Here is a 21729-nt window from a genome sequence, read left to right on the forward strand (position 1 = left end):
ATATGCCACACCTGTCAGGTGGATGGATTATCATGGCAAAGGAGGAATGCAAACATATGTGCATGAGAGAAATAAGCTTTGTGTGTATGGACATTTTTCTGGGGTTTTACTTAAGCTCATGAAACCAAAACATTGAGTATATTTTCATTTAACAAATATTTTTTACTTTACATTGCTCAATAAAGTCTATACCGGTTGTATTCAGTGCATGTGACATTTTATGTGAGTGTACCTCAGAGGACAGTTGTACCTATCGAGGCAGAGCTTACATCAGAAGACATCTGCACTGATGGCGCTTGACAAACTGTTAGAACGACGTAGTCGGTCAGACGCAACCTCTGGCGATTCTCTTGTATGTGGCCTGAAGGAGAGCTCCAGGATATCCCAGGCAGACTCTGCTCTTGGCTGAGGTGATGGATGAGACACGCAGGCAGGTGGGGGTGGTTTACAGCCAGGACTGCCAGTGACCGAACGCTTTCTTACCTCTGCTCAAAATTACCCACTGAAATTGGCTTCAAGTACACTCATTAACTTCCCCTAATTTCTTGATATAATAGATTCTATGGAGTCCTTGAAGTATTAAGACCACATTAAGCAAATGAACTGAGGCACGTGGAGTGTAAATTCTATGTACTGTAGTGTTAACAGTTCGTCAGTGGTGAGTAGCGCTAACACAGCAAAAGAGGCAAGCCGTTCTGAGATGGCATGTACACAACAAATGGTCTGTCTGACCTTAAGAGGATAGCTGGGTTTAAGACTGCCATAATAACATGACAGGAACAAGACAGGTGCTCGTCTCTTTTAATGATTGGAATCCAGTCAGTCACGAAGGACAACTCATTACACCAGTTAACATTGTTAGACCTTACACCCTACCATCACAATCAAAGAAGCAGTTGGACATTTAGACACACACTAGATCACCGACAGGAACAAGAGAGCAGGTGCAGGAGGAATGAAGAGGTTGTGGGGGGGGGGGGCATGTCCAACTCATCCCTTTATCCACCCCCCAGTGCCCTCTGAAAGACCCTCAAAGTACTGAATTCATACAGCACTAATTTGAGAGAACCATGTAGCAGCCTACATACAGTGGTTCATAAGTGCCAACTTAGTTATATGACCAAAATACAAATAAATGTGAGGGCTTTAAGAATACTTCAACACACAAAACAAAAACTGTGGTCAAACTAACATGGACACCCAATACATTATAGGATTTCTCTATGTTAGACAAAATATATGTGGTATTGGATGCCCAGAATTTAAATTCACCTTTCACAAAAGTATAACACAGAATGTAACATCATCTACAGTAGATTGAGAGTGTAAAGAAAGCAAGTATACAGTGCAATGTAAATACAGACAACACTGCAATGAGCTGTTTGGGAGAAGAGTTTAACTGACAGGGTCATAAAAAGCTGTTCGCTTCGGGTCGCCGCCATTTTGTTCGCGTTATAGGAATGGGAGTGTGTGTTTTGTTTACAGTACAGCAGGTGTGCCCCGCCTCTCCCTCAAAACAGAAGCGCCCGGGACGCACAGATCAATAGCTCTGCAACCTAGCCTTTCAGTCTGGTTTGAATGTAAGAGTGATACATGGTTTTGTTTGTGTGAATAAATACAGCCGTTTATGGTGGGCGCATACAGATACCCTGGAGATTGGGGTACAGGGGGAGCACAGAACACACCTACATGAGGGGAACCCTGGAGAGGAGTGGATTGTCGTGGGGAGGAGATTTCCTATTGGTCAAGCCACCACCAGGTGTTTGTTTCAGTGAGTTTAAACTGTTGTGGGATGTACAAGTCAGCTCTGGTGTTGGGACAGGGGGTGGTGAGCAGAGGGACAAGGGGAAGACAGTGGAGGGGTGAGAAGGGGAAAGGAGGGTAGTCATAATTCAAGGAACCACAACCACACGCATGGTGTTAGTGTAGCCAGAGCCTGGGCGCCAACCGGTCAGGACGATCACCACATCTCCCTCCTTGAAGAACCCTCGCTCCTTTCCTGGGAAACAAAGAGCACAGTTGTCAACACCATACCAGGTCCAGCATCGGCAATACCAAAGCAAGAAATAAGAGATTATCCAGAGTCAGAGAATGGCACTTGGAGACAGAAACCAGGCTACAACACTGACCTGACAAATCTTTGGGCAGATTGAGTTCAATATTACATTTGAAATGTTTAAAAATGAACATTTGAGACAGCCATTAATGAAGCAATTATACAATCAATTTGACTTGGGTAAAAACAATCCAACTACATCAAGGTAATCATTTATGTGAATAGTAAATCTATTGACACTAAATCAAGACGTAACCTAGGAAACTCACTGGATGCTTTGAGTTGAGCTTCTTTTGGCTGATTTCAGTTTGTCTCCTGGGGCTACAGGTGACAGCTTCCCTTCGGGACTTTATTGTACTGATCAACATTTGCAACGTAACAGCATTCTCCTTTTAAATGTGCAAGCTAATTTCTAAGACCGTCATTCATGAGGCACATGCAGTTACTTCGGCGGGGGAGACGTGAGGGAAAGATGATTAACCCAGTGAACGTTTGGTGACAGTCAGCTTTGAAAAAGGCATATTTTGCATATGATCACAAACAAAGTTCTAGGGTAGTGAATTGATTTTAACTGAAGCTGTAAGCTAGCAAGGAAAGTTAGTATCGGTGTGCATCGTTCCCTTTCAAGACAATTCGATACACATCTAGCTAGATACACGGGCTCCGATACGTTTCGTTTCAAACTACTTCTGTATGATTCGAGGAATGAATTGATGCGGTGTGATACGACACACTAACATTTGTTGCATTACACACACATTTTCCATTGTAAATTACAATATGCTGCTAATGGAGCTGGGCTTCTGAACTGGGTCTGTCAGAGTTGACTCAAATGCATGCAGTAAAAAACAAAATAATCTAAAACCAAGAAATTAAATATAAAACAGAATTTGGAGAAGAAACTAAAAATATTTTATAGGGGCCCCCTTAGTGGTTTATTAAACATTAAACTAGGTGGTTCAAGCCCTGAATGCTGATTGGCTGACAGCCGTATACCACGGGTATGACAAATTGTATTTACTGCTCTAATTACATTGGAAACCAGTTTATAATAGCAAGGCATCTCAAGGGTTTGTGATAAATGACCAATATACCACGGCTAAGGGCCGTGTCCAGGCACTCCGCGTGCATAAGAACAGCCCTTAGCCGTGGAGTCTTGGCCATATAACACACCTCCTCAGGCCTTATTGCTTAATTATTTTACCAGGTATATTGACAGAACAGCACAATATTTTCTCTTGTACACTAATGACACGGAAGAGTTGCAGGGGTGAGGATTAGTGTGCCCATTTGAAACTAGAATTCATTTACAAAAGGTTGGAGACCCGTGGTTTAGACTGTTTGGAAGCTGACGGACTGACCGAGCTTCTCTTCTTCTGGTGAACACTAAATACCATAGATGTCCAGTTGATCTTACATCTCATGAAGAGAGAGATTTAATGGCTGCAGACTCTCACCCATTTCCATGGCGAAGTTGACCCTGAGGTCGACGTCCTCGGCCCAGACGTCGTGGGCAGGCTTGTTGTAGAAGACGGGGAAGATCCCGCGATACAGGTGGGCCTGGCGGGCGGTCTGGCCGTTACGGGTCACAGCAATGATGGGGGCGCGGGGCCTGTACCTGGAGATCAGGTGGGCTGACCTGCACACAGACAACACAGCTCAGACTCCTTCAGCCAAGGACACACCCATTTCAGATATGGGAATGGCAGCAGATATGGCTTGAACAAAGCCTACACAAAATCTAGAAAGGGGGTCGATTTGAAACTTAAAATGCATTTCTGAAATATTAGGAAAATAATGATTTGATTAGTGGAGGACCTACTATAGTAAAATAAATATGCATTGATGTCAATGGGAGACATCAAGGCATATGGCTACACTAAGTCTAAGGAGGTCTCAATGTGAACATTAAAAACAAGCCACAGTCAAAATTAAACATTTCATCCTGTCGGTTGTGTTGGGGGTTACAAAGACAGTCACTCTAGACTGGTCAAACAAAGTCATCACAATGGGAGTTAAAAATAGTTAGGAAAATGTCACGGTTGAGCAGTCAAAAAGGGTCAGCGGATGTGAGAGTGAACACAACTCAATGACTGCAGAACCTTGTACCCTGACAAACTGTATGGCTCTACCAATGCAGGTGTTCCTAATAATGTTGAGGACTCTTCATGAATAGTGTTCTACTTGTATTTATCTACAGATCTGTCTACAGAGTGGCCTCTGTTAGAACAACCCATAACACTTCCCCACCCTTCTACAGCTCATATTACTGTCTCCACCCACCCTGGAACACTCCACCCACAGAGGGGGGGGATGTCTATCTGGGACCAATCTAATGTAGGGGAACAGGATGTTAATGGTCAGAGTTGCATGTTCTGTAAGTCCCTGATCTGTTGATGCCCGTCCCTCTCCACCCAGGAGGTTTCCTCCCACCTGCCCGTCCCTCTCCTCCCGGCAGTCTTCCTCCCACCTGCCCGTCCCTCTCCTCCCGGCAGTCTTCCTCCCACCTGCCCGTCCCTCTCCTCCCGGCAGTCTTCCTCCCACCTGCCCGTCCCTCTCCTCCCGGCAGTCTTCCTCCCACCTGCCCGTCCCTCTCCTCCCGGCAGTCTTCCTCCCACCTGCCCGTCCCTCTCCTCCCGGCAGTCTTCCTCCCACCTGCCCGTCCCTCTCCTCCCGGCCTTCCTCCTACCTGCCCGTCCCTCTCCTCCCAGTCTTCCTCTTACCTGCCTGTCTTTGTGAGTACGACGAGGGCGCTAGCACAGCACTTGAATGAGGACTCTACTGCGCCACAGGCTACGGCCTCAGAGGGGTCCCGGGTCAGGTGGGTGGTGCGTCGCAGCTCCTCAAACAGCTGTCTGTGAAAGGTAGCTGCCTCAGCCTCCCGAGCAATCTGAGTGCGAGGGTGGGCCCGGGGAACGAGGGTTACACTCAGTCACACCACCACGAGGCGTGCCTTGCACCTGAGAGGCATGGCAAACGCCCATCTAGTCCTGGTCCAGTTCATTTACGGAGTTGTGGATATAACGACTAAAACATTGGCTGTCGATCAGAGGCACTACCAGATATATAGACCATTCTTATAATGAGTCAACTTTCAGTGGTCTCCAGTTTGTTGTGACCGTAAGGACCTGTAAACACGTGCCATACCCTTTCATTCAGTCCCTGTCTCTCCCTACTCTGGCTTCTCACAAACCTCCTGAGTCCCCCTCCCAAACAGCCGTGCTACATCCACCTGCCTACCTTCCAGAGTTAGTGAGCACAATGAACGCAGAGGACAAGATCTTAAAGGAGGCCTCCACGGCGCCGATGGCGATAGCCTCGGCAGGGTCGGTGGAGTGTGGTGCGGCGCGCCGCAGGTCCTCGAACACCTGCCGATGGAACATGGCTGCTTCTGCCTCGCGAGCGATCTGGCACAGGCGAGGGCAAGATGTAGCAGACAGACAGGGAGAACACCAGACAGACAGATATAAGGAAAGAGTGATAGGAGACGAGATGAGGGTAGGAAGTTAAGGTGAAAAGAATAGGAGATGGAGAGAGGAGGTAGGCAGAGGGAAAGGAGAGATGTGGGTTTAGTCAGAGTGCAGTTTAGTGAGACAAGAACAAAACACGTTAAAAACACATCCAATGGGCCACCGCAGCCAGTCCATGTAGCTATGGCATCTAACACCGCTACACATCACTAAACTGCTTTTATGATTCTATGGTAATTCTATAGTTAGAATTACATTCTGATACTGCATACCACCCAAACTGACTGCTCATTCAAACTAGTTAGCTGGTTAGAGGTTATGAGATGGGCAGATGACTATAGTCAACTGGTGTTATAACATGCATGCTTTGTACAGTCACATGTGAAGAGATCGTAGAACAGGAAATTAAACGAAGAAGAAAGCTTCTGAAGTCCAATAAACTGAGGGAAAACATTCAAAGACCGTAAAAGAGAAGCTGTTAAGAGGCAGAGTTAGTCTGAGCCTAATGTCAGTCCTTGTGTAGGACAGTGCTTTCAGTTAACTCAATGCATTCTTAGAGGCGAAAACAGGTTTAACAGTGTGAAGGACATGGTGCTGCAGTGAACTCATAGGCAGCTGCTCAAGGACTGCTGAGTCACTCCTGCTTGCATCCAGAGAGGAGTGCAGCAGCTGAACTAGAGTCAGCTGTTAAAGGCCTGAGTAGAAGGAAATGAGGGCAGCGTCAGCCAGATTCTCCACCCATGTCCTACACTCTGTACTATTAAAACCTAGTGAGCAAACCATTATGGATCATTACAACATTATGACTCAATATAACACCGTCTGAATCCAGATTGCTTTGCTGACCCTGACAAACATCACATAAGACATAAAACATGATAAATGTGTAAGTGGAAATGAATGGGACGTCATCAGCAACAGGACTTCCAGTAGCCCTGAACCTGCTGTTGATAGGTCTATACGGTGTAGGTCAGGACCAGAGGTAGTCCGGGGCTGATGACACCCAGACTGAAGGACAGTACTGGAGGGTAACTGTAGGGGGCAATGTCTCACCATGTGCTGTGTGCGGACAGCCTCCAGTGGGTAGTCTCCCTTGGCGGTCTCTCCACTCAGCATGATGCAGTCAGCTCCATCCAGCACGGCATTGGCCACATCACTGCCCTCAGCGCGGGTGGGCCTTGGCTTCTTGATCATGCTCTCTAACATCTGTGGGAAGCACAGGGGTTCACAATGTCAGGCTACAAACAGTGAAATAACAGACAACCTTTCACATCAACAATCTGTAGCATGCCTGTGGAAATAGAAATGTCTCCTGTTTAAAAAATATTTAAAAAGTATCACAACTAAACTGACCTGTGTGGCGCAGGTGATTGGCTTGCCGGCTCTGTTGCAGCGGCCAATCATCATCTTCTGGGCCAGGAACACCTTCTCTGTGGGGATCTCAATTCCCAGGTCTCCACGGGCAACCATGATGCCATCACTGGCTTCCATGATTTCGTCAAACCTGCACAGGGGACGGGAAACCGGATTCAGACGTCGGATTTAACATTCCTATCGTGTTTACAAACTATGATAAGACTACTAGATACTGTGTGCCATTTATTCTAATGTCAATTGAGTGACGGAACGTAAGGATTTTGGGCACAGGCCAGTCGAGCACAATTTCTACTAGTCAAGGATCAAAAATCAGCTTGTATTTCTGTGCATTTAATGCCATCACACAGACCTGCGAACTCCCTCGTGGTTCTCCAGCTTGCTGATGATCTTGATGTGTTTGCCCTTCTCTCCCAGCACCTTCCTGACAGCGTGCACGTCGGCTGCTTTACGGATGAAAGAGGCAAACACCATGTCCACTCCTTGTTCCACGCCGAAGGTCAGGTCAGAGATGTCCTTGTCAGAGACGGCAGGCAGGTCCACAGCAGCACCAGGCAGGTTCACACCCTTCTTACTGCCCAGGGTCCCTCCATTCTCAATCTCACACATCAGGTAGTCCTCACCTGGACACACACATAGAAGAGGAGACAGCGTTAACATCTCCAGGCTATAAAGAATTAAACTCCATCTGGCCATCCTCTAACCACCCAAAAGTTCAGTAAGTGAGGGGATTCTAGGGCTCATAGATCCGCAAAGGAATATTCTTTAGTCTATTCAGCTCTTCTTAAGTGGGAGCCAAACATGAACTCACCGATCTCCTTGACCTGGAGGGACACGAGTCCATCGTCGATGTAGATCTTGCTGCCCAGCTCCACCACCCTGGTGATGTTCTTGTAGTCCAGCCACAGATTGTCTTCATCACAGTTCTCCTGATAGGCATCATCCAGGGTCAACTTGATCATGTTGCCCTTCTTCAGCTCCACCTCAGACGTGCCACTCTGACACACAGGACCATGGATGAGTCTCAATAGGAATCACGACTATGGGGGTTTAACCACTCAATGAAGAAAAAGGAGTTTGAAATTGGTCAAGAATCTTTAACCCTTTTTAACCATACCAATCTCAAGCTTGAAGTAGTCCAAAATATGCAGTAAAATGTAAACCTTGTTGTATATTTGAGGTTGAAGGTGACTTATGAAATTTGCAATTCCACTAAAATTTCAGGCTTGATTTTGCCTTAAGAAAAAAAGGAACACCTACAAAATGTCTATTAACTACAATCCTAATTTCCTGTTGCTGCAGTATTATTTTCCTGCTGTAGCAAACTGGCTCAAATTAAGATCCTACATCTGTACTCAATATTTTGTACAACAAAATATGTAGTAAACATTGGATAGGGCTTCCAGTGCTGGGAACATGGTAGTTGGTTGGTTCTACTCACTCCCTTGATAAGTCCAGTCCTGATCTCAGGTCCCTTGGTGTCCAGAGCGATGGCCACGGGGCGGTAGTGGATGCTGCCGGCCTCAAAGCTCTCACAGGCCTCACGCACATTCTTAAAGGTCTCACCGTGGTACTGTGGAAGAGAATAGAATTTAAAAAATAAATCTATAAAAAAGGAAATTATTTTTTGAACAGGCTTTTAACAAATACTAAAGCAACAACGCATCAGCCAGACATTGACATTTCAGTGACGTGAGATGGCCCAGGCATGGGGAAACTCAAGAGGGTGGACACCTAGTGTAGGTGTAATGAGTCACACAACTGAGCATAATCAGCTGACAACATACTGTATCAGGGCAGAAACGTGAGAAATATGACCACAATCAAGGACATGGTCTAGACAACTGTTACCAGTAGGTTCAAACATCTAGCTACCCTCTGTATAGTTTAAAATAATAATAAAAACCACTGCCCACAAAAGTTCACAAATCAAACAAGGAAAACCACTTAACACCAACCAAATCTGGTGAATTTAAGCTCGTTCTAATGCTGTTAACTGCATGTCTCCACTCCCAATGAGAAAGATGTACCCATGTCAGTAGCGCAAGTCACAGATCAAGTTGCACTTGCAGTCGGTGGAGTGCTTGCAGATCAAGTGGCGCTTGCATTTAGGAAATCACCTCACAATTCAAATGTTTCAGTTTAGACAGAATATTCATTTGACTTTGCTGCCTAGTGTGCTAGCTAGGAAGTGGGTCTACAGTTTCATTAAATTTGCCATGACAAAAAGGCTTGTGGAAAAAGCAACTCCCTCACGAGCCTCATCATTGAAGGGATAGTTTGCCAAAAAGAACACTATCCACATGACTACTATAGAAAGTTGATAATCTACATCATGAATACCTCTTCTCAGCAAGTTAGAGAAAAGCAAGTTGTAGTTCTGTGATTTAAAATATTTGTTTATATTCAGCAGAACTTTAATTCACCAGACACTATGGCTGGTTCACCAAAAAGTTGATTTCATACCCCCATGTTGGAGTGAAAGAATTAAATTTACGGCATGTGCAAGTAAAACCAAATACATTTTGGACAAGTACCCATAATCTTCAGGCATGTGAAAACTGCTCCCAACTTGCCAGATGGGCAAGTACCCATGAGAGCTTAATGTCAACCCCTGATTTATGCCTAGTCCCCATTCAGATTAGGCACCACAGTGCAATACCCTTCAATTGTAAACACGTGGGGTTAACATGAAACCTTATTCACAGACAGTATGACCTGGACATTTATGCAAGAGAACACGGTTTACAAAGAGTTAAATATGCTACTACAATCTGCCTGTCCACATGTACATTACAACTACACTAATGGTATTGAGTGGCAGTGCTAGCATTGCCCTTGGAGACAGCTGCCCCAGATGGCTCATGCCGTTTCTCCATCTGGGTAACGTAACTTGAGCTTTACCTAAGCACTTAATTGGTAGGTAATCACACAGGGCTTCATTTCCATTCGCTCCTTCCCAGTTATACTGCACTTCTGTTACTGTATCACCACAAACAGCCTTGGCATCAAAGGGAGCCAATAGTGCAGTGCCAAATTACACCAAGATAACTACAGTCCAGCATATACTTAAGAGCAGCTAGTCAGACAAAGCCAGGTCTAGTTTCAGCAAGAGGAAATGTAATTTCATGAAGCTATAAAGATGTGGAAGTGCCCTTCCTAACATTTTGATAAGCCTCCATGACACAGTACAGCCAGTAGAGGGCCAGGAGACAGACAAGATGACAAGGTGAGTGGTTCAGGCCCCCTGCCTGAGTGTAGCAGGTTAAGACAGAGGAAGCGTCTTTGGCCTTGTAAGTGACCTCTACTGAACAAGGATATGAAGCAGGTGACAGTGTGACGAGTGGGAGTGACGCAACCGGTTGCTCCAGGCCTGCAACCTGGGTGGGGTGATAAAGCTACAAGAGGAAGGCACAGATTAAGAATTTAGTGGCACAAGCTACCTCAGGTAAGGTTTCCACTGCTCCATCTCACAGTTTAGGGCCTACCTTTGGAGTTGTCTGGTCAGGATCACCCTTGAACTGCACACCCTGGTTGGCACCTAGAACATCTCATATTCAAACGAGATCTTCTGAAGGTAGCTGATACTTTGCAAAGAAGCATGTCTGACAGACTATGACGACATTGGAGCAGGTAGGCAGTCAAGGTGGCAGCTTGAACAGACGTTTCAGTGAGCTGCGCGGCAATCATGTCCATGCCGTGACAAAACGAGAAGCTAGCCGTTCTATTGCTAAACAAGAGAGGAACGTTCTTAGACAACTGCCATAACTGCTTGCCCTACGGATAATCTCACGCTTTCAAAGTCTGTTGAAGATGACGAGTTCCCCTCTTTAACCGGTTACTCCGTGCAAACCTTCACCCTCCAAAAAACCCAACAGGGACTGACAGCTTGGCTACCCTCTCCCTACTCATCAACTCCAGGTCTGACGCCATTGAGAAAATGGTAGGCGCAAACACCATGGTAATCGAAGGCTGGAAAAAGACTGGAGTTTGCGTGTGGTAAAATCAAGGATGTGAAAATTAGTGGCTACAGTTAGAGTGTGGAAAAGGTGGAACAGAATAACAATGTCTACCATAAACGTCACTGATCAGCAACAATACACAAGATGGATCCTGAGACTACTTCATGCCCGAGGTGGAGAATGAGGATGTGTGGCGCTATCCGTATCTGCCAAGAAGTTACCTCAGAGAAGAACAAAGTACCCATTACATTAGGAAAAAAACTGATGTAATGAACAAGAGTACAGGGGGCTAAATTCTGCACTTTACTTCAATTATACTTAAGATCAATTGGATAAATCCATTCCTAAGACCCACTTCTATGTGGAACTTAATTCCTCGGCATGTCTTCTCTACTTTTGGTGGCCTTCACTTCATGTTGGTTTGCAATTATAATATTGACAAACTTCCAGTGAAACTGCTTTGTCAGATTTTAGTCATAATTTATCCATACAGATATGGAATAATCCGGACACATTGTATAAAAATACAGCTTTGTTTTTAGAATATTGGTTCTGAAATAATATCCTATTGGTGAACCAACTGGTAAAAGAAGAGGGTATTTTCCTTATAACTAAGTAATTCGTATCACTATATAAGATCCCTGTAACACCTAAAGACCTTGAAATTGTTTTAGATGCCATTCCCTCAGGTGTTGCTTTATTATTCAGGAACGTGTCAAGACCTGACCCTCAGAACCTACCTTCCATTAACCCTGTTGACTCAGTAGGAAAAATGTATTTTTCCCCCTTTTGAACCATTCAACAAACCTTGTTGTTTCATCTATACCTTATGTCATACCTTTTGGGAACAGTTTTATTGATAATATCTGTTGTAAAAAAGTTTGAATCATGCCACACACATATACACCTACTTAGGAACTTTGGTTATTTTATCAATATTACCCTGCCAACCACTATATGAAGAAGTTGAAGAAAAACACCTTTAGAAAAAGTCACAATTTGAATTAACCACCCAAAACAGTGTTGCATCTTTTTGGCATTGTCTCCATGTAAGCAATCTGTTAAGATATCAATAGATTTATAATTGAACATTTCACACTATTATGGAGAGATGTATTGCATGGATTCTTTACCTACAATAAAAATAAGTTGAAACAATGTAATTCATTTCATTATTCTTTTGGCCAAATTTCATATTCAAAATGTAAATTTACACACATTCTTACAAATAGAAATTGAACTATATTTTAAGACAATTAAATACTCTACCAACAAAAAAGCTGTTACAATTATAATTCTATGCATGTCCCTTAAGGTCCTTGTGTAATGTGATATTGTACCCCCTAGCCCAATTGTCATGTGTGTGAGAGATAGATATATCACACACACACACACACCCCCCATGTACTGATGTATTGATTTGTTGTTAACTTGGTGCAGCTAAACTTGACATAAAGCTCATCAAAACAGTCCCTGGAGGGGGTGCGTCACCTGAGTGGGTTGAGTCACTGATGTGGTCATCCTGTCTGGGTTGGCGCCCCCCCCCCCCCCTTGGGTTGTGCCGTGGCGGAGGTCTTTGTGGGCTATACTCAGCCTTGTCTCAGGATGGTAAGTTGGTGGTTGAAGATATCCCTCTAGTGGTGTGGGGGCTGTGCTTTGGCAAAGTGGGTGGGGTTATATCCTTCCTGTTTGGCCCTGTCCGGGGGTGTCCTCGGATGGGGCCACAGTGTCTCCTGACCCCTCCTGTCTCAGCCTCCAGTATTTATGCTGCAGTAGTTTATGTGTCGGGGGGCTAGGGTCAGTTTGTTATATCTGGAGTACTTCTCCTGTCCTATTCGGTGTCCTGTGTGAATCTAAGTGTGCGTTCTCTAATTCTCTCTTTCTCTCGGAGGACCTGAGCCCTAGGACCATGCCCCAGGACTACCTGACATGATGACTCCTTGCTGTCACCAGTCCACCTGGCCGTGCTGCTGCTCCAGTTTCTTTCAACTGTTCTGCATCATTATTATTATTATTATTATTATTATTATTATTATTATTATTATTATTATTATTATTATTATTATTATTATTATTATTATTATTATTCTTCGACCATGCTGGTCATTTATGAACATTTGAACATCTTGGCCATGTTCTGTTATAATCTCCACCCGGCACAGCCAGAAGAGGACTGGCCATCCCACATAGCCTGGTTCCTCTCTAGGTTTCTTCCTAGGTTTTGGCCTTTCTAGGGAGTTTTTCCTAGCCACCGTGCTTCTACACCTGCATTGCTTGCTGTTTGGGGTTTTAGGCTGGGTTTCTGTACAGCACTTTGAGATATCAGCTGATGTACGAAGGGCTATATAAATACATTTGATTTAATTTGATCAAAACAGACTGGGTTTGTGCTAGTCAGTAGAACTGGGAATTGCCAGGGCATCGCGATATGATCACAATACTTTGGTGCCGATACGATGTGCATCACAATTCATTACTGTGATTTTATTGCAATTCAATGTTTCAAACATATTGCTCACCATAGGTCTGCTGCAGAGGGACAAGTGGGCGCAATGAGAAACCTGTTTTGATCAGTCATGGAAATAAATACTGAAAAGAAATTTGCTCCCCATTTAAAAAAAGCTATGGATTAAATTTTTTTAAGGCAAATAGTGCAAAAATAGAGATAGTCAAACCAATACATAGTGAAAATAATATCCTGATATGTAACTATTGACTTCCCCCCCTCTCACTACTATTCAGATATATACAGTTTAGGTCTGGATCCAGTCTGATCATACTCCACTGCAGCAGTCTAGGCGTCTAGACATGCTAGGGAACCCACCTCGTGAGATCCATGAGAGAAGTTCATGCGAGCGATGTTCATCCCAGACTTGATCATCTCCTTCAGCATGTCCACAGAGCGGGAGGCTGGCCCTGTTATGACAGATAAGGGTTAGAGGTCGGGTTTAAACATCAGTACGCACACACACACACTAGTGTGATGTCATACATTAGGTATTTGGAAATAGCCACGGGATGGTTTTTCAATACTGTTGAAACCATTAAATATTTGTAGCTACTTTAAGTAAATACATGCAGTCAATTTTCAATGAAGAATTTCACCTGTACCTTAATTTTTTCATTATGAAACTCAGAAGTCCCCAGTCACATGGTGTTTACAAGCACACAACAAGACCGTAGCTTTGTGAGTCAGTCACTGTTGTGCAGCACACGCCAGGTGATCTAGTTACAGTATGGAACTACTAAAAGTTTGCCATCTAGATATCTCCTAACTATTAAGTTAATGTGCTAAAAGCTATGCAGTTGTGCATTTGGTTTACTAATTCAGTAGCTAGTTATCCCATCTTCAGCTAGATGGCTGTCCTCCAAATAGTTTAGGTCAGACATTTGGCAATGCAGTTGTTAGCATTTTCTATGGGATTTTACATATACCTGTTAGCATTGCTAACCTTCAAATTACAGAAGCTCAGTTGAGTTTGAAAATAGCAGCCCTTGTGTTCAGTGCCGGTATTACCGAATATCCCAGTATGAAGGTAAGACCATCTGGATACCGCCCTAGCCTAGCGTGTGTGTAGCCACTGACCAATAGTGCAGATGATGCCAGTGTTGCGGGCGGTGGTGGGCTCAGAGTCGATGTCCAGCAGGCACAGGTGCTCCAGGAATGTGTCGGCCATGGCAGCGCCGAGCTGCTGCGTCTGGACGAAGGCAGAGCCCATGTCTTGAGACTTTGAACCGGGCATGATGGCAGATTTTGAAGAAGTCCTGAAGGAGGAGAGAGATGAGGTAATATGAAGGGCATACTACTTAGACAGTAAGGTGCTAACGGTTCACTCAATTCAGTGTCGCCAATCTCGGGCATTATCAGGTTATGGACTGGACTGCCACATTAAACACAGAGGACCACACTGGTTCATGAAACCATCAACTTTAGATCCAGTCTACAACACTGTATAGCCTCAGGAATTAGCACGCAACAGCTTATTGGAGGCAGTGTGTGGCTTTGTATCAACTGACGTCTGTGCAAATAAGTTTGTGGAATGAGGAACCCATTCAAAAGAGGACTACATCTGAAAAAGGAAGTGATTGAAACCCTTCCCTGCTGGTTCTCAGGCTGCACCATAGACAATAAAGACATGGGCCTAAATACGATTGATCTATAATATAGCCTGGGCTACAGTAACATTCCACAGCGTTCTTTCACTGAGAAGCACATTGAGCTGTTTGCAAGTCATGGCAACCGCAGCCCTGACTGGCACAGTGCTTTCATTACTTCCTCCAACCCAGGACAGATCACTTTCAACATGGTTCTATACAGAGCTGTTGAAAACAAGGGGACATTTTGCAAAGGACTGCATGAAACCCAATAGGTTACTTCATAGCACCATAAAGTTCTCTTGCTCAAGAGTCAAAACACTTCCCTTTTCTAGTGTCCGTCTTGACAGTATAACAAAACAGGCTCTTTGTACAGGTACTGTAGGTCAGGCCAAATTCTCCATGGCTTTAGGGCAAGCTAAAAAAGTCAATGAGGTAGCTCTGTTTGTGTAAGGTGGAGCGTCGCTACTTTGAGAGAGTGTGGAGTCCCGAGGCAACTCTGCAAGCTGCGACAGGGGCTCTGTTGCCATGGTTGTGTTGTAACCCAGGAATGTGGCAATAGATAGCAAACATACCACAGACAGAAGGTATGTATGACAAGGGGGATCCCTGGAGGGCTGCCCTGGATACAAGACAGGGTTACCAAACTGGACAAGCCTAAACACTAACCAGTGTAGAGTTGACTTTCACCCAGTGTAAATTATAGAGTAACACTCACATGAACAGAGAACACGCTCACTGATTGCTTCAAGGTGGAGTTTCTAGGAAATACTAAGCTTTCTAATAGGCTACATCTGTTAGTCTACCTTGTTACGGAAAACAGTTTCACTAGTCTGGCAGACCTCTAAGACACTACTTAAAAACAGATGAGAATCTGCAGGATGCATAGGGACAGAGAGAGCATATTATCTTCCTCAGTAGCCCTGCTTACTGCAAAGCACAATCACATATTTCCCCTCAAAATTACGCACCTAGCTTGAATTAGCCGGGGCTAAATTTGTTAGCCTAACATTTGCATTACCCAATGTATTCTGCACCCCAAAACCTCCTTGTTCTCATGCATTTGGCTACAGATTCTCCTCTCTGCAAGAAGGCCATTTCAGCAGAGCTGGGAATTGCCTGGAACCTTAGGATATTATCACGGTACTTAGGTGCTGATACATATTGTATCATGATCCTATATGTATTATGAGTCGATACTGTGATTTTCTTGCGATTCGATGTTCGAAACATATTGCTCACCATATGCCAGCTGCAGAGGGACGAGAGAGCCATTAGAAAATAAGCACTCAGTCATGGGAAAAAAAGCTATGAAAAATTGGCTCCCTATTTAAAAAGGATGGAGAACAGGCTATGAATGAAAAATACTGGAGTTTCGGTGCAGGTACAGCAAACTAGCACAAAAATAATATTGCGATATAGTCTAAATGATACATTGTCAAAAATAATATCCTGATATGTAACTATACACCCCCCCACCCCACTACTATTTAGGGCATGCTACCCTCTAGAACCAGGCCTACACACAGCTCATCTCTTTCAGTGTGTAAATGAATCGTGACAGGAACCTGCCACACAGCAGCAGTAAAACCAATAGGCAGCAGCTCAGTGACGTCAGAGCCTCAAAGGCAGCAGCCTTGTGTTGTACGTGAGCACGGTCACATCCTGCTCTCTCCAGACTCCCAACTGCGTACACAGCATGACAGCAGGGGCTAGCCCCCAGACAGAGGCTGCTGAACAGAAATTATACAATGTCTCATCTCAAATGATGCCTAGATTCTTATCCCTGGAAAACACTATTTATAGCAGCCTGCAGGAAGCCTAACAGTGATTTTATTTGGGGGGGGTGAGACATGTGATGGGCTGGTTATGTAACCAGCAACAAACTCAAGAGGTTGCAGATATCAAGTTCAACATTTGCACATTGAAAACAGTTCCGTAGGCTACAAAATGCATACAGTGGCACTTTATAACACAATTGCTTTTTATATGGTCACTTTGGTTTTATTCCCATGAAATCAACAGGGACTAGTTTGGAACTATCCTACAGCCTCTGGTGGAGTCCTGACATGACCCAGCTATGCTTCCTCAGGAAACCCTCCCTACCCTGTGACTAACACAGCTAGGCTGATGGATTACCAAAAGATGCTCTACAGTCCAAGGCCATGCCAGGTCAATCTGAGCCACCATTCATATGCCTGTGACAAAGATGAAAAGTATGTAAAGGGTTGACCTGGGGCCAGTGACTCACACCAGTAATAGACATGCATCTGGGTAACTTAAGTTTAACTTTAGAGCTGCTCTGCTGCTACCAATCCTCTCCAAACCCTTCCAACAACACTGCTCACTGGAACCAAATATGCTTCCCCGCTCTCCATGCCTACGTACTGCCTCTCACCCTCACTCAAATTCACACACGCATGCCATGCACACACTGCGATGTCTCCACTGCGCATTGGCAACATGGCCAGAGGTTGCCTTACAGATGACAACCTAGGAGCAGCCATGATGACACTTACATAGCCTATAAACCTACACTGGTGACCTCGAGAAGCCTAGCTCTCCCCCTGCGCTACATTGAGTCAGTCTCGTCATTCAGCTATGTGACGTACCAGTAGACCTTTCTGTTCCTCCTGTGGACGTACAAGGACGTAGCTGCTACAGACCTCCAGAGGATGCCCAGCCTGTGTGACCCCCCCGGTCCCCACTGAGCGCGCAGCAGGAACAGCAGCAGAGCTAACCGGACAGGCAGGAAGTCCTGGTAGAGTGACTTGCCTGCCTACGCACGGCTCAGGAATAAATCCTCTTCTCTTCAGCGAGGATAACGTGCTGCAGTAGACACAGTCCAGGTTGCTGCATCCATGGAGCAGGCTGTGTGCCCTGATACTGCGGCTATACATGAGACAGTGTGCTGTGGTAAACGATGTTGGCAGCACTAGGTCATATCACCCCTAGGGCTCTAAAATGGTGGATGTATATTCTAATAATAAACACAGGGTAAGCCTGTGTAGAAAACAAAGTGCTAGCCTGGGATTAGTGCATTGCATCATGCTCCAATGGGGTGGCAGTAGTCATACGTCACTGGTCGGGTGACACCGTTGCATTCTGTGCTGCATTGCACAGGAGAAAGTATCCATGTTCTACTGTGCTGCAGCCTAGCGTTACTCAGCACCTGCAGCCACTATGCTAGTCTCACATTGCTAGACATAGCCAAGAGCAGGAGGCAAGGCTACCACTATGCATGACAGGCTGCATGGAAGTAGCACCAGCTACATCAGGACTATGCAGAAAAACAGATGCAGTCACTGTAGGCCTACACCCCAAAACACTATATTTCTTCTTACTCAACTCTCAATAGCAGTTGAGTAGGGGACCGGGAGTATGCTATGCAAAATAGTGAGTCAGTTGGAGTTTTCAACCTGGGGATTCTGAGTAGTTATTCACCTCATTGAGAACAAACTTCAGAGGAAGAGGTGCCTAGTCAGTCATTCTCCCTGTGCACCGTTAGGGGCTATTGCATGATATTTAACACTCTGGAAAGTTACAGCAGGAAATGACTAAAAGGTGACACCATAGTGGGAGTATTTTAGACATTTACTGTGGGGCCTGCAGCCTACGTGCTCCCACCCCAGTACTCTGGCTATGCAGACTGCCAGATAATGTATACTTCAGTACCCTATAACCTAGGCCTCTCACACCCCTACGAGATACACTATGTTGGGACATACCATAGTATAGCCCAGCCCCTCCGGCCCCCACTGTTAACAAGATTCCTCACCTACTGAGAAGTGCTCCTATGCCCTAGCACACCAAAATAGAAACCGGCTCCCTCAAGTGACCTTTGCTGATGCTGTGTAAAGTATAGGGCCAGGGTGGCTTGTATTTCCTCCTACACAGGGCTCAGGGCCAGAAGAATCTATTACATAACAATGGCTGAGAATCTCAGGAATAGTCTGAACCAGACTTAAGAGGAGCACTAAACCTTAATGTGAAGCCTAAATTAGTTCTGAGACTGACTAAGCATACATTTCTGATATGAAATTTGCTAATTGTTCAAGTTAATCTAGACAGGCTTCATCAAAACAAAAAACAAAAATGGAAGGCCTACATGACCATTTGATTTGGGAGCTGGGAGAAATGGAACTGACCAAGTTCAGGAGTTTGATGGAGGCTAACTGATAGAAAGAGCTATAGTATTGATGCATGACTAGTCAATAGACAGGCACTGCAGGGGAGGTTTTCTAGAAGGTTGCACTGACTCCCCCCTCCTTCCAGTGTCAACAAAGCCAATCCATTGTGACATATTTAGGGCCATATAAAAAAATAGTTTTTTTGTCTGCGTTCACCGTATCGCGGATTTTATAGGGCCCTATAGTTTGACATGTCAGTGTGAGGCCACACTACTGCAGTAAAGGTGCTTGTTGTAGACTTATTTCTAACAAAAGGACACCAGACCACTGCAAGTCACAGTGCGAATAACCGTTTTGTTCAGGAGGCTGGGTGGACCGCACATATCTGATTAATTAACCGGTAGTTTTAATAATAAGTTGGTTACATGAGAATGGTCGCAGTCATCAGTTTGCAGTACAATCCATCCACTGATGCGCCACAGAGCACGTTTCTATCTCTGCGTCACATTTTCACGATTTTAAGATATTGCGAAGAGAAACTGGCCAATGGAATTCCAAGTTCATCGGTCAACCACACCCAAGACAAGACAAGACAAACGCACTTGTATTTTACAATTCTCCCCGCTTTAAAATACATGTTTTAGACTGATACCATGTTAGTTCGACAAATAACACCACTCAGAAAAAGTCATTAATAAGTAGTAAGTTCACCTGTATGAATAGTTAACAGTTAACTTGAGAAAGCTGCATCACACCGAGTTAGTCACTGACAAACGACACCATTCTTTGTATGACTACAACACCACATGGTTTGCGGTTTTAAGATGGTTCAAAGTGACCACTACTATTACCTCTTACTATCTAGACAGTTTTCTTTCGGGAATACATCCATTGCCTGGACTATGCCACTAAAGAAACCAGCTGGCAATACAGAATATGAGAGCGTCAAAAATGAATAAAATGGCCATTTGGTGACAGAAGTCCTGCAAAACAAACGTACATCATGTCATTAGCTAGCGATCTTGTGACGAGACTCACCTTACTTCGATGAACAACTGCTAGACTGACGTATTTCTCTTACACCCAGCTGCTCAAGGTGATCTCCCAAACTCAACCGGAACTATTTTTCTGTCCGATCCATCACGTATCCATCCGCGATAAATAAGTAAGTCGCTATTCAAATGATAGAATGCATTCAATCGAGATATATGGTTTCAATAATTCATACATATTTAGAATGTATTTATGTAGGATTTCTGATGTATTCTTTGAAGAAGAAAAAAACACCCGGTAACCTAGGGCTTGGAACTATAAACCAAGGGAAAGTTTACATAAAGGAACATAATGAAAGTGCGGTGATGCGATACCGCTGATGTCCAATCAGGAACCTGAGAAGTATCTCTGAAGCATGGGGCAGACATGTGACTCAGGGATGCGGTATAATTTCTTGAACATCGGAATGGGTACCATAGGGTCTTATATTCAATTACCTGTATTTCAGTGACACTATGCTCAATCTCACTGTATAGTCAATAATTGCATAAATGTATGCCCATCATGGTGGTTGGAGATGTGAAAATCCCAGGAAAGACACACCAAAAGATGCACGTACATCCTGAAGCCGCAGTGCCTCATGGGATGCACCATGACTGAAAGGTTATATTATTGTGTAAGTAACAAATATGTAAGAAAATGATTGTATCTCACTCTCAAACAAATCAGTACTTCTCTCCTTTCCAGTCTCCACTCCTCTCACCCACACACATAGTATCTGATGATGATGACGACGATAATTTTACTTAATTGTAGTTACATCACAATATTATTTATCACGCAAGGCAAGTTCCACAACATGTCACTTTAACAGTTCACTTTTTCATTCAGGGAATTCAGAGGGGTCTGTCAGCAGCACCAGTATAACCACAGATAAAAGAAGGAGCCAGTATCTTTGGTATAACAGTTGAGAATGAGATCATTTATAACCAACAGCTCCCTCTAGTGTTCATTAGGAAGAAGAGCTTAGCTGAGGCTTAGCTTACTGTGGCTAAACTACAGTTGAATATTCCTTCTCCCAGCACAAACCTTTGATAGTTTCCCTCTAACATTTTCTCTTACTTTTATATCATGCAATATATTTTTGGTAAGGTAGTTATATAAACAAAAACCCTTTCACTCAATCTGAATGGTTGAATTCCTACTCAACTCAACCTCTTATCACAGATGGGAGAGAGACTACATGTCCCGTCTAACCCTTATCAAGCCAAGTTAGAGGCAAATTCCTACCTGCTGTCACTGTTGAAGTGTTCTAACTGTAGGGATTGTCTACATGTCATCATGTACAGCATTCAGTCCTGGCATGTAACCCCTCCCTCTCTGTCCCCTCCTACAGTAGTCCTCACCTGATCTCAACGGTAACGTTGCTGCAGCTGCTGCCACTGCCCATGTTGGCTTCTCCCTGGCCCCAGCCAGACTCTGGCTGTGTCCTGCACTCTGCTCTGCTCCCTCAGACCAATGGACACCTGCCCAGGTGAGGGACATTCCCTCCAACCCAATCACCTGGCCACACTGGCAAAGCCCCCACCTGTCACAGGGCATTATCGTCTCACACACCACAGCCATGAGGTACAGTGAGATAGCCCTCA

General features: G+C 44.6%; 1 protein-coding gene across 6 annotated transcripts; it reads right to left on the reverse strand.

Annotated features, from left to right (window-relative positions):
- Positions 1 to 787: 787 nt before the first annotated feature.
- LOC139384302 (pyruvate kinase PKM-like) lies at positions 788 to 21585 on the reverse strand. 6 transcript variants are annotated; one of them, XM_071128975.1, is made up of 11 exons: positions 21487 to 21585; positions 14449 to 14627; positions 13687 to 13778; positions 8342 to 8473; positions 7712 to 7898; positions 7253 to 7523; positions 6880 to 7030; positions 6580 to 6732; positions 5297 to 5463; positions 3514 to 3695; positions 788 to 1999 (listed from the first exon to the last, which is right to left on the reverse strand). In XM_071128975.1, exons 1-11 carry the CDS (start codon positions 21528 to 21530, stop codon positions 1893 to 1895), a joined length of 1665 nt encoding a protein of 554 aa, XP_070985076.1. In that variant the 5' UTR covers positions 21531 to 21585; the 3' UTR covers positions 788 to 1892. The 6 variants fall into 6 exon arrangements, with proteins under 6 accessions (XP_070985076.1, XP_070985075.1, XP_070985079.1 ...); XM_071128974.1 differs by lacking the exon at positions 21487 to 21585 and adding an exon at positions 21371 to 21440; XM_071128978.1 differs by lacking the exons at positions 5297 to 5463; positions 21487 to 21585 and adding exons at positions 4780 to 4946; positions 20126 to 20221.
- Between the last annotated feature and the right edge of the window lie 144 nt (positions 21586 to 21729).

This window comes from Oncorhynchus clarkii, chromosome 26 (genome assembly GCF_045791955.1).
Source record: "Oncorhynchus clarkii lewisi isolate Uvic-CL-2024 chromosome 26, UVic_Ocla_1.0, whole genome shotgun sequence".
NCBI classification, from domain to species: Eukaryota; Metazoa; Chordata; class Actinopteri; order Salmoniformes; family Salmonidae; genus Oncorhynchus; species Oncorhynchus clarkii.